The following is a 13,045-nucleotide window of genomic DNA, read 5'->3' on the forward strand; positions in this document are numbered from 1 at the left end:
TGAGTGTACATAAATATATATTGCACGAGAAGAAAGGAAGTAGTAAGAAAGGTTTCGAAAATGGGTATTCCAATGTATAGCGCATTGAGCTACTTTCTTTGGAAATGCGCTATATAAATGTTATAAATTATCATTATTATTACCACTAGTGTCTCTGTATTCCCATCTTGTGACGTCACCATGTGTGTCTGCAGACATCAAAGACGACACGGACAGACCCCGGCGGAGCAAGGCACCGGACAACAGCAAGGTCAAGGTCAAACCGGAGAAGAAGAAGAAGCGGAAAAGGAAAAGGAAATCCAGTACAGTTTCTGTTTATTTCATTCCGTCTTTTATCATTTTCCACCGAAGTCTGTAATTCACGCACACATTTCTTTATCATTGGTTTTTTTTCAGAAAGGGAGAGTACAAAATGAGAATAGAAAAGAAGCGAAAGGATAAATAAGTGATGTAACTAAACCTAATTTTTTAAAGTTTTAAAATTGATATTGGCTTGTTTTGGGGTTTTGTTTTTTTATTTTAGGGTTTGCAGTTTTTCCTCTAGACTCGAAACAGAAGAGCCTCAAAGCTCCTCAAATAAATCTTACGTTAAAAAGTGTCTGTTTTGGGGATTCAAATCAGGCTCGCCGCTCAATTGTAAAAAAAAAAAATGCTTACCGTACCTCTATTGAGGTAGTGTGGACTTAAGGACAGACACACCATGTTCTCAAAAGTTTTTGATATTGCGATGAGCGTAACTTTATGTACTCTTTAAAAGCCATCGGAGTTGAAAAATAAGTGGGGACTTGAGAGAAAGGGGGAAGGGGGAGGGTTACTGTGGGTTTTTTTCCTTCCTTAAAGACTTGATCAATCTTGTAACTTAAAAGATGGTACAGATCTTATAAACCTCAGAACTAAACATATGTGTCTACCTGTGTACAATTTCGTGTTTTGACAGAGGCCTTCAGCCTTAATATCCCGTTTTGCATCTCTAGTTCACTATTTCATCTTCAAGTTTACAAACATCTCTAGTTCACTATTTCATCTTCAAGTTTACGAACATCTCTAGTTCACTATTTCATCTTCAAGTTTACGAACATCTCTATTTCACTATTTCATCTTCAAGTTTACGAACATCTCTATTTCACTATTTCATCTTCAAGTTTACAAACAAGTGGTTTAATCAAAGGGGTGTTCGCGAAAGGCGGTTGGGGGTGGGGGATGGGATGGGGTGGGGGAGATTTATTCAAATCTAGTCCACAAAGCTGTTAAATATTCGAACTGACCCAGATTCCGTGTTTCCTCCCAGGCCTGGACATCAAAGTGCGCAAGGCGGAGAAGCGTCTGCTCAAGATAACCTACAGGCGTTCCCGGAAATGGGACATCCCCAAGGACGTGCGCAGAACACTCCGGCGCCTCAAGCGCAAGGCGGAAACGGAAGCGCTGAACCTGCAAGAACGTCGCTACCTCATCAAGCTGTTGACTCGGGAGAGGAGACACCTCAACAGCAAGGACAAGACCAAAGTGAAGCGGTTTAAAAACTTGATACGAAAGGTGAAGAGGCGGCAGAAGAAGCCGAGGAAGAGGAGGTTATATGTTCGCTGAGACCAAAAGTTGATCCCCGGAACTTGGGACCTCAATCTGTCTTCACAGTTCGTTGTGAATGTTCCAAACTCTGGACTCCCCGGTACCGAGTGTGTCGTGTGTGTCTCTGCGTGGCGCGGACAGAGGCAATACTTCAGACCCATGGACAAAACTTCAGACACACGAACAATACCTCAGACCCCCCGACACGTTTGGATTTCTGCTTGTCTTCTGTTGGTCTGTGGTGAGACCAGACGTAGCCGTGTCTTTGTCACCAATGAATACGTATCTCTGTACTGTGTATTTAGAACACGAACTGACAATAACTATCAAAGAAATCCAGTGGAGGAGTTGAGGAAATCTATTCTCTCTAAGTAGTTTGTCACACATAGCGCTCTATCATCACGATGTTCCACTTCTAAAGGAGATCTGTGAGTGACGTATTTGATTTTGAGAGCGCACGATGTTGGAATTCAGGAAACAGATTTTACACTAGTTCAGATTTGATTGTCTTTTTGAGCGGGTGCAACTGGCGATGTCACCTAGAAATTACGCTGGTGTGAACTGGAACAAAACGGATGGAGATGGCCGTCTATGAAATATGAGGGTGCAGAATTGTTGTCACAAGCGCCTGTTAAGCTCCAACCACCCAATCACGTGACCACTCATTATGACTCTCGTCAAAAGCTTTTTCCTGTGGCGCTTTTCGAGGAATGAGTCCTGAAGGGTCCAGGACGACTACATGAATCCACGCAGTGCTTGTTGACCTTTGCGGTGTCGCCCACGACTGGGTCGTGTTATGGTGCGGGGAGATTGGGGGGGGGGGGTAACCAGACAGGGACTTTTGGTGTGTACAGGTACAGCCCAGCTTGGAAAGACACGATCATAGTTGTTACCAAAAATGTCAGACTCTTGAAAGGGGGAAAAGTGGATGCTGGCTCTCTAAGAGGTTGACTTGCACTGATTTCATCTCTTCTATATATAGCGTGTTCTTGTATTTATTTCCTGACGTCATTTGATATTATGCCCCGAGGTTTGTATAGATAGCGTTGTAGAAAGGAGTTGTACACTGTTCTGTGTTTCTAGAGTTGCAGGGAGCTTGTGCTACAGACCTCTCAGAGGGAGGGAGAAGAGCGCATTATGAGGTGATAAGCCTTCCAAGGGGTCATCGTTTGACCCCGGAAGTGTCATTTACGAGGTTGTGTGCAAAGCGGGTCAACACGTTTCGTGTGTTCCGGCGTACGGGTCATGTTGTATACAGTTTATCTACCTTATTGGATTGTCTTTCCTTGACACAAGGGGCCGTACGTAACTTTGTCTTTCCTTGACACAAGGGGCCGTACGTAGCTTTGTCTTTCCTTGACACAGGGGGGCGTACGTAGCTTGGGTCACAAGGGTGGGCTGGTGAGTTGTGATTAGTTCCTGTGTTTGGAGAGTGAGTTGTCGCCCTTGATTTCTGTGTATATTATGAATGTATTATAACATTATGAATGTACATGTATTATATTATGAATGTATTATAACATTATGAATGTATTATACAATGAATGTATTATAATATTGTGAAATCCTGCACAAGGAAGCTATTGATAACGGTCTTCCCAGCTTCTGGGAGTCGGAAGTCGTGAAGTCCTACCGGTAGGGAGTCAGGCTTGTCGATAGAAAAACAGTTGTGATTTAATGTCCCGGATCAGTCGTGGAGGATTTTGCATAGTCAGGGAGGTGTCGCTGTCCTCTCAGCTGTGGGTGCATAGTCAGGGAAGTGTCTCTGTCCTCTCAGCTGTGGGTGGATAGTCAGGGAAGTGTCTCTGTCCTCTCAGCTGTGGGTGGATAGTCAGGGAAGTGTCGCTGTCCTCTCAGCTGTGGGTGGATAGTCAGGGAAGTGTCGCTGTCCTCTCAGCTGTGGGTGGGTACTTGGTGATCGGCAGAGATGAATTAATGATAATGAGAAGAAGAAGAAGAAAAAGAGGAAGATGAAGAAGAAGAAGAAGAAGAAGAAGAAGAAGAAGAAGAAGAAGAAGAAGAAGAAAAAGAAGAAGAAGAAGAAGCAGAAGAAGAAAAAGAAGAAGAAGAAGAAGAAGAAGAAGAAAAAGAAGAAGAAGAAGAAGCAGAAGAAGAAAAAGAAGAAGAAGAAGAAGAAGAAGAAGAAAAAGAAGAAGAAGAAGAATGGTTTGCAAAAATGTAGCGTCGAGCTTCCAACGAGAAGCTACGTGATAACTTACAAAAGACGGGCTGCCCAAGGTAACTGTCCTGAAGTTGTGGGAGATACTTTGTTTCATAGACATACATGACTTGAAAGAAACACTTTGACTTAGAACTTCGAGTGGCCCAGACATAGAGGCAAGCTGATACAACACTTCCTAGTTTGTAAGATTTTCCCCCCCAATTCACATCGATAAAGAAATGTCTACTCTTTCGGAGTTAACTTTCATGTCAATTATCATGTTTTTGGAAATGAATTCTCCAGTTGTTCAATGTTTGTTCTGCATAATAAGAGTGATGTACTGTCCTTGCCTCCTGTCTTGTCCTCGTTTGAGAATAACGATGTGTTTTTTGTCGTGTTGTACAGTGGATGCTCTATCGTATGTTTCGTGTGTATTATCAGGTCTTATCTTTGGGCACATTGTCATCATATGACCCTGAGAACTATTTTATCTAAAAGACAGGAAATGGGGAATGTTTGATTATGAGCGGAGGGAAATGCTTCTTAACATAGGAAAATAAAATAACTGGGGTGAGGGGGGGGGTTCGTTTTTGTTCCAAAGTTATTAAAAACTGTGATGGGCTTCCGTCGTCAGGGGAAAATCATAAAAACATGACTGTAGGGACAGGATAAGTTCACGAAACATCACGGCTACGTTCACAGAACCATACAGCACATAACGAGAGACAAGAACAAAGACGTTACAAGACTATGGCTCCAAACTCCATCACTGAGGGTAGCTAGTAATACCGGTAAAACGAAACTCACCGTAGTTTCGAATCAAGCTGATGATTTGCGTCAAGTTAGAAACCTTTGGTAAATTACGCTTATGCAAAATGATTAAGAATTTCATTCGTCAAAATCCAAACTTAAATTACTCCCGTAACATTTCTGGACAGTGAAAAAAAAGAGTGAAAAAGAGAATTTAACCTAACAATATTCACTTTATCTTCGTTTAGAAAAAGGATTTTTTACAGAAAGAACATTACACACATATATATGTATGTATAAAACTTCCTCAACTCCACGAAGGACATGTTATCTCCTCTCTCCTGTACTGTGGACTTGATCATCAACGCTCATATCATTGTCCATAGACTACTGGCGCTCATGTGACCTTATGCAGTTGGAAGCGCCGTAAAACCGTACTAGAGCTAACAAACAGAACTAAATAGAAGACTATTTGAAGGGGAAAAAGTATACGGAGCTGAGCTAGCTAAAGAGTGATGCTTAGTCATTGATTTCTTCAGACAATTGTTTGGATCACACACAGGGGGCAAAATACACAGCTTTGAGCGGACTTTGATGATAAAAGAGAATATTGGGTTCTTGGACCATCATGATACTTGTTGGAGAAGGGAACATGGAATGGGGATATCTTATTACTTTTTTCACAGGTTTTTATAAAATTACTTTTAAAATATATATTTAGTTCCCTTGGACCATCATGTTATTGTTTTTCCTTGTAGCTCTTACTTGTATTTCTCTTTTATTATGCGTGTTTGTCCAATTTCAACGATTATCTTTCTTTGTTGTTAGTTTGTCATTAATTGATTATTTCCCTTGGTGTTTGTGTTCATCTGTGCTATGTTTCTCAGGATCACATCGCGGGGAAATCAGCCTCTCAACATGCTAACGAAGTCAAAGACACCGACTTTTTCCCGCCCAAAGGGCAATTTTTACAGGGGTGGGGGGCACATTTTATGCCAAAACTTAAATTATGTCACCAAACTTTGGTACCCTTTTCCTTGCTAATTTTACCTCTGACTCCAGAGGACCCCCATCTTCTTCAGTCACAAATATCTCAACTTCTATTCAAAGAGAGATGGGTATTTTTCAACCAAAAAAAGCAAGACAAATAAACAAAATTTAAGATTATACGATTGTACCAATAACTTCACAATATGCCCCAAAACTGACGAGCGCCTGGTTTCGCCATGTCATGACACACTTTCACTTCCTGTTGTCTGAAGACCAGAGGGGACTTCATGATTACGCCATTTGCTACGTCACGGCGATCCAGTGTGGCCAGACGTGTTTATTATGCCGTCAATGTTTAGCCAACACTTGTTTGTATTATATTATTATTATTGTGTTGTTCCCAAATCCCACGTGAAATCCAACCCCCCCCCTTTGTTTCCCCAATCTCATCATCGTGTATTCATGATAAACTGCTGTATATATTCTGCATACATTATCCATTTCCAGGTTGTGTGTATGGCTATTATTTTTAGCATGCTGGACAAACTGAGTACAGTCAGCACATGGTGGACGGGTGGGTGGGGGGGATGGAATGGGGTTGGGGGATTGGGATGACTGGGGTAAGGTACTGCAAGATACAGCATTCGAAATTACTACTGAGAGTGAAGAAGAAGAAGAAGAAGAAGAAGAAGAAGAAGAAGAAGAAGAAGAAGAAGAAGAAGAAGAAGAAGAAGAAGAAGAAGAAGAAGAAGAAGAAGAAGAAGAAGAAGAAGAAGAAGAAGAAGAAGGAAAGAAAAAAAGAAAGAAAGGAGGAGAGCAAGAAAGAAAGAAAGACAGAAAGAAAGTTGAACAACCTGTAACCAACGCATTGACAATCCACACCCCTGTACAGATCGCCAAACCGCACCAGTCTCTGTGGTATAGCGGTCAGGCACTTCGCTGTCACCCACAGAAAACCTGAGTTCAATCCTCATGTATGGAGGCTTATTTATCCAATACCTCCTTCTGTCTGCTGAGACTTTGTATCTGTCTCAGTTGGGGTTGGCTTTGGAAGACAGGATAGGAGTAAGCCGCCTCCTAAATGGTCTAAATAGTGTCTGTGGGGATGTAAAAACATCTATAATTACACTTTTTTTGCACTAAACCGGGTCTTCTTTCACCATCATATTGTGTACAACTCCATTCACTCATGTAACATTTCACCATTGTTTTATGTTTCTTTCCGTGTGACATCGCATCCAATCTTACTGTGTTGGCAATCAATATCTGTAATGATAATTGCATTTATAATATCGCGCATATCCATTCTCTACAGCAAGCTCTATGCGCTTAACAAATGGTCGCTTTTAAGCACAAGGGGGCTATCCCGGAAAATGCTGTTTTGAGAAAATCGAAGATGAAAGTTTTTGGATCCTTGTTCAGTTTCTTTAAAAATCAAGGAGAGTTTTCTCTATAATCAAACAAATATGCACACCAGAGAAACCAAACTTCTCCTATAGGTAGGGCAATGCCCACTTTTGGTATAGGTCAAGATTTGTGGAAATCCTCGAAATCTGGGTAATCCTGCTTGTCCTTAAAAGCGACCAACTATCATTACCCCCCCCCCCAGTAGACTCCAGAACTCTCAGAAACATCCGGGGCTTCTCGGGAAGCGTGCAGAGTGTAGCCCAGAGTCCACGGTGTGTTGGTTAGCCCCTTAGCTGCTGCACACAATAGGCTTCAGTTCGTGTCTCAATCTCTGTGGGTTGTCTCGAAAAGATTGTATCAAAACCGCCAGCCTCCTTATTGATGTAGATTTTGTTGAAGGGTTGTACCAGTCAGCAATACGATTGTGGGTTTATCTTCTGAATTCTTTCAACCGTGGCTGATTTCCTGAGTCATCAGTGGTGTCTTGAATTCGCTATAAATTATTGTCGTTAGGTACATGTATTTTCTTCCGTTCATTTGAATAATTTCTTTTTTTTATAGTAAGTGTTTTATGGCACTTACAACATGATAAGGTCCTATAGGTGCCAAAGATTCGATGTGTCACAAGAGTGTAACAAGCACAAACAAGATGGAGGAGGGATACGGAAGACAGATGTTTGATAGGAAAGATGAAGAAAGCCACACTAGAACACCCGCCAACCACCCACAATAATTTCTTTATTCGGAGTCTATGATGCAGTAATGTCCCGTCGCACTCAAAAGACCTGAGTTTGAATCCTGAGTAGGGAGAATCGTTATCGAGTATCTCGGTCTTTCTTTCTACCGGAATGTTGCATCCCTCTCAGCCCGGGTTGGTCCAAACAAGCAGGGTCAGAGGCCCGCCTCCCAAATGATTTAAATTATGTGGATAAGGACGTAAAAAGACCTACATTTACATTAATGCGCTTTGATTTCGTTAGACGTCCTTAAACCTAAACCTGTCTTTCCACAGTATGATCCTATCAGAAAACAAAGTAGCAATATTATTTTCACGTACGGAGTCATCTAGGTTTGGTCTTGACGCTAAATATTCCTCGTTCATCAGTTTCTTGCTGTGTCACTTATTAGGCTCAATTCACACTACAGTTCATTGATCGACAAACTGTAGGATATCGAAAGAACTGTCTGCACCCTGTCAACTTCCCGGTAGAACTGAGCGTGGAAACGAGAAATCCTGTCGATATCGGAGGGTTCTCAGTCCAACCACCAGAGATCGGGCGACGCCAGATACTTTCCGTCCGGCGAACTGAAGGGGTGACGACGAGGGAGCGGCTTCTTTGATGTTGCCCCAGGCGGAGTTGAAAATGCGTTCCAAAAATTTCCTAAATATTGGTCAAATTAAAAAATAATAAGATGTTTGTGATGAGCGACCAAAAAAGTAGTGAAATTCACGCGGGGAACACGATTTAATGCCAGATTACCAAGTTAATTTTTGGGGTGTGTTTTGTGTCTTTTGTCAAGGACTGATACTTTAAGGTTTAAAAAAAAACTGTAGGTCTAAATGGAACTTCTCTCTTCGACAAACTATCAGTTCAACGATGACTCAGATCTAGCGTCCGTCGGTTATACTGTCTGCTTGTCGATGAATGAACTGTACGTGTGAAGGGAGCATTAGGGCTGTTTCATACGCCACCGGTATGGTGTCTTTGTGATTAGAAAGTGCGTTCTGTTTAGACGTCTGATGTTTCCTTTCCTCTGGTTACTATTATTCCTACTGTGTATTATGACCTTGAGAAGTCAGTTTACAAGTGTACTATGACCTTGAGAAGTCCGTTATGTACTATGACCCTGAGAAGTCCGTTATGTACTATGACCCTGAGAAGTCCGTTTACCAACTGTGGTGTTGACTAGTGGGTGTAGCCGCCCTTGTCTGTGTCTGCCTAGGTATTGTCGTGAGCCTTTGTCTCTCTTCTTTTCTTGTCAATAAAACTCCCATGTTTCACTTACAGGAGACTTGACTGAGTGTGTCCAGTAAACGTTTTGTTTTAGTAAGTGTTTTACGGCACTTGCAGCACAATAAGTTCCTATAAGTGCCGATGATGAGAGGTGTTACAAGAGAGTAACAAAAACAAGAAGGAGGGGAGATAAAAGACGATTGATGTTTGGTAGGAAAGAAGAAGCAAACCACACCAGAGCACCCGCCAACCACCCACCACGTAAAAGTAAATTTATGGACTGGTGACGTAATCTTTTTGTACCGTAAACATTTTCTGAAGTATACAACAACACAGAAATGTGTTTTAAATGGAGATAAAAGGTGCTGAGCAAAAAAAAAAGGGATTTGGCAAAAATTGCCAAATCGTCGGAGAAAAATTCTGATATCTTCGTTTGATTATTTTGACGAGCGCCTCATTCCACCACACTGCTTCACATATTGAAGAGCGATACAGGTGAAAAACCTTGCCAGCCTCCTCAACAACCCAAGTTCAAGAACATTATGTAAGGCAGCGTGGTGAAATCAAGCGCTCGTTAAAATAACGAAATCGGAGAAACAGGCATTTTTCTGCAAGTTTGAAAAGTTTTATTGACTTGTTATTTTTTGGCTTAACCTCTTTTATTTCCATATTAAAACGCATTTCCTTGTGAATTTTACTTAGAAACATTGATCAGAGGCACAAAATATGTCGTTTTTTAGTTTTCAAGAACTCTTTAGCTGATGGAGTTACCCAATGTTGGTGGCCATTTTCTCGCCAATTTCACCACTGAAACCAGGCGATCTCACCCCCTTCAAATGCTGATATCTTGATTTCTGCTCAAGATGAATAGATATTTATTTCATTGGTAGCAAGGCAAATAAAGCAGCTTTCAGATGATACCAATAACTCCACATGACCAAAAATTGACGATCGCCGGATTCCACTGCGTCTCTATATCAAAAAGAGGATTCGAACCACAGGCACCATAGCCCAGCACGCTACCAACTGAGCTGACGATGAGCTCATGTTTGAGACCGGGGCTGTGTGCTACACTACACACACGCTACACATTTCAATGTGAACAAAAGGACGTTACACGACATTTCAACATTACCACAAGAACTTTGAGATTCACGAAATAGGTCATGTATTGCACTTTTAATGGTTCAAAATGACTTTGCTCGGTGCAAAGTGATCGCTGCTACATATTATTACATTATTAAACATAATCCGAAAATGGATTCGGGAAAAAAACAACTTCAGCTCCTCCCAAATTTAGCTTGGTGGAGAACCGAACCCCTGCAGTTCCAGAATCGATTATGGTATAGCCCCCCCCCCCCCTTTTTTTTTTTTACAACACTGTAAGATATTTTAAGAAGGGGGGGGGGGCATTTTAACGTCTGTGTCCAATAGGGCTGAGTCAAAAGATAGAATTTGTGTAAAGTGTTTGTTCCCAGGGACACAACGTAAGGCAAAGTTGAGTCTTGAGCCCGGGACCCGTGGTCCCACGATGACGAGTCTGGTACCCTAGCCACGGGTGCGGTGGCGGAGCAGAAAATCCGGGTTCGAGCCTGGGTTTGGACAAGGATTTTTTTCTCCCCCTCCTGCCCACCCAGCAGTAATAGGTACCTGACTTCGAGTTGGGGAAGTAAAGGCGGCGTTGAAAGGAACTGGCCACCCTACCACAATATTATTATGCCGAAGGCCCAGGAAGTTGTCTCACTAACAAGGTAATCCCCAATGTCCGGATCGAATGTGGGAACAACTCTAATTTAACCTAACCACTGGACCTAGACTGCTATAGCCACCCATTGCATAACGATGACGAGTTCGGTAGTCTAACCACTAGTTTAGCTTTAGTAAGAGTTTTACGGCACTTGCAACACAATAAGTTCATATAAGTGGCGAAGATTAGAGAGTAACAAACATAAAAAGAAGGAGGAGTGATAAAGACGACAGTTGTTTGATAGTAAAGAAAGAGAAAACCATACCAGAGCACCCGCCAACCACCCACTAACCACTAGAGTATCGACATCGTAGTAAAAGTTGTAAACGAGGCAACCCCCAATGTCCGGATCGGATGCGGGAACAACTTTACTTTACATACTATTGTAATACATTACTTTGTTTGTTTTTTCACAAGTTCAAAGATATGAGAGACTGTTGCAGCATGTTTGGAATGGGCAACTCCCGCACACTCTGTCTCCTGTTGGCGCCAAACCCTACAGTCTCAGAGACCACCCAGCGACACATGTCCTCTAGCCTTGGCGCTGACTCGGCCACACACTGCAGGAAGTCCCAGCATTCCCCGCGCCCTGCACTGCTCAGTTCTAGCGCCAAAGCCTCGCTCTCGGCCAGTGACGTCACGTTCTCGAAGCGGAAGCAGCCTGACTTCATCAACATGGCGGCGATGGCCGTGTGGCCGAGGAGGAGAGCCTCGTGGAGAGGAGATTTGAGGAGGGAGTCGTCGAAGTAACAGTCGACGGTGGAGGCACAGGGGGTGGGCTGGGCGCCTGGGGAGGGGGAGGGTGCGGGGTGGGGGTGAGAGGGAGGGGGCAGAGGGGGGTGATGAGTGGGGGAGGCGGAGGGAGAACGGAAAGGGGGGAGAGAGGTTGATATTATTGACTTTGAGAGATAGGAAGTGACGATACAAAAAAAGAAATGGAAAGGGGGGAGCGGGGAGGGGTTGATATTATTGACTTAAATAGAGAGATAGGAAGAGGTGAGACAGTTAAAGGAAAGGGGGGGGGGTGGAGATAGGAAGAGGTGATACAGCAAATGATGGGGAGGTGAAGAGTGTAAGGCGTAGGGCTTAATTTTGAATTAAAGAGAGACGAAGCGATGAAACAGAAAGGGATCACAAAGGCTGATAGATATATAGTCCGAACAACACCAAATGGACAACTTGTTGACCTCATTACACAGAAACTAAGCGCGGAAAATTGCCCTGATGGTTTTGCAAATGTCCTGAATTCTCCCCCCCCCCCCCCCCCCCAAAAAAAAAAAAAAAAATTAAAAAAAAAATTAAATTTTAAAAATTGAAATCTTGATGATCGTGCATATGCAACAAACATAAATACAAAGTGGTGTTTTGTATATAATCATTAGTATTTAATTACTGGCTGCGTGGGGGGGGGGGGGCGGTTGTTGTCAGAACAAGAACTGTAGTTGAGTGTTGTGTGTTGTTGTTTTTTGTTTCGGTTTTATTTGTTTAAATCTATTTTCGTTTTTTGTACGGACTGCATGTGCCGCAAGACGGAGTTGTTTTCAGTCCAGAGATTAGTGGGTGACAGTGGGTGTATTTAGATTGACTAATTATTGTTATATACAATGATTAAAATTTCTTTGAAATCTCCAGTCTTTGAGACTGCATGCGTTTCAATTTTCTGTCAAATGTACCACTCTGTTGACCCCCGGTTTGGGTTAGACGGAACTGTTTCATCCCGACATTTCTGGCTTAGCCCCTGCAACGACACCCTGTATTGTTCTGGCTATAGCATAGTACCGCGCTTGCTATAAAAAGTGGGCGGTGTTGAGTTAAATGAGCAATTAATTGCTAATGATTATGTACACAACACCTCCTTATATTTGTCGTAAATGCCCGAAAATTGAGTTTATTTCTTGATCCTTTAGAATTCAGAGGCGCATCAAAAACTCAGAGAGATTCGACACTTAGATTCGGTGTAATGAGGTCGGTAAGTTGTCCATTTGGTGTTGTCCGGACTATAGAGCTGTATCGTACAGAATTGGACATTATAGAAATTATCTTCATTATTATCATTTTAAAATATGAAAGCATGGGAGGGGTACCGGCTTGTAGAAGCAGCTTGACCAGTCGCGTGTCGGCTTTCCTGATGGCGCAGTGAAGGGGCGTGTCCTCCCTGTGTGGTGACGTCACGTTGGGGTCGGCGTGGTGACGTAGGAGGTCGGCAGCGATGTCGTGAAGACCGCGGACACACGCGAGGTAGAGGGGCGGAGCCACGCTGTCTGTCGTGTAGTCAGGCCCCGCCCCCGCGCGGAGGAGAGCACGCACCACCAGTTTCTGCTCGTTGATGATGGCCGTGGTGAGTGGCGTGAGACCCTCGCAGTCGGCGATACATAGGTCCGCGCCTGGCCGAGACAACAGAACAATTCATAATAATAATAATGATAATAATAATAATAATAATAATAATAATAATAATAATAATAATAA

General features: G+C 42.8%; 2 protein-coding genes across 2 annotated transcripts in view; one reads left to right on the top strand and one right to left on the bottom strand.

Moving 5' to 3' along the window:
- The window catches only part of LOC101862131 (wnt inhibitory factor 1), a gene marked incomplete at its 5' end in the record, with an annotated part of 31,745 nt that extends 28,147 nt beyond the window's left edge, over window positions 1-3,598 (top strand). Inside the window, 2 exon segments of the mRNA XM_005104086.3 lie at window positions 195-302; window positions 1,289-3,598. Of these exon segments, the coding sequence (XP_005104143.3) occupies window positions 195-302; window positions 1,289-1,584 (404 nt within the window).
- A 7,198-nt stretch (window positions 3,599-10,796) lies between these two features.
- Window positions 10,797-13,045, bottom strand: part of LOC101862365 (ankyrin repeat and SOCS box protein 13) — a gene marked incomplete in the record, with an annotated part of 12,646 nt that continues 10,397 nt past the window's right edge. The window contains 2 exon segments of the mRNA XM_005104087.3: window positions 10,797-11,363; window positions 12,661-12,960. Of these exon segments, the coding sequence (XP_005104144.2) occupies window positions 10,987-11,363; window positions 12,661-12,960 (677 nt within the window).

Source organism: Aplysia californica, unplaced genomic scaffold (assembly GCF_000002075.1).
Source record: "Aplysia californica isolate F4 #8 unplaced genomic scaffold, AplCal3.0 scaffold00403, whole genome shotgun sequence".
Classification (NCBI taxonomy): domain Eukaryota; kingdom Metazoa; phylum Mollusca; class Gastropoda; order Aplysiida; family Aplysiidae; genus Aplysia; species Aplysia californica.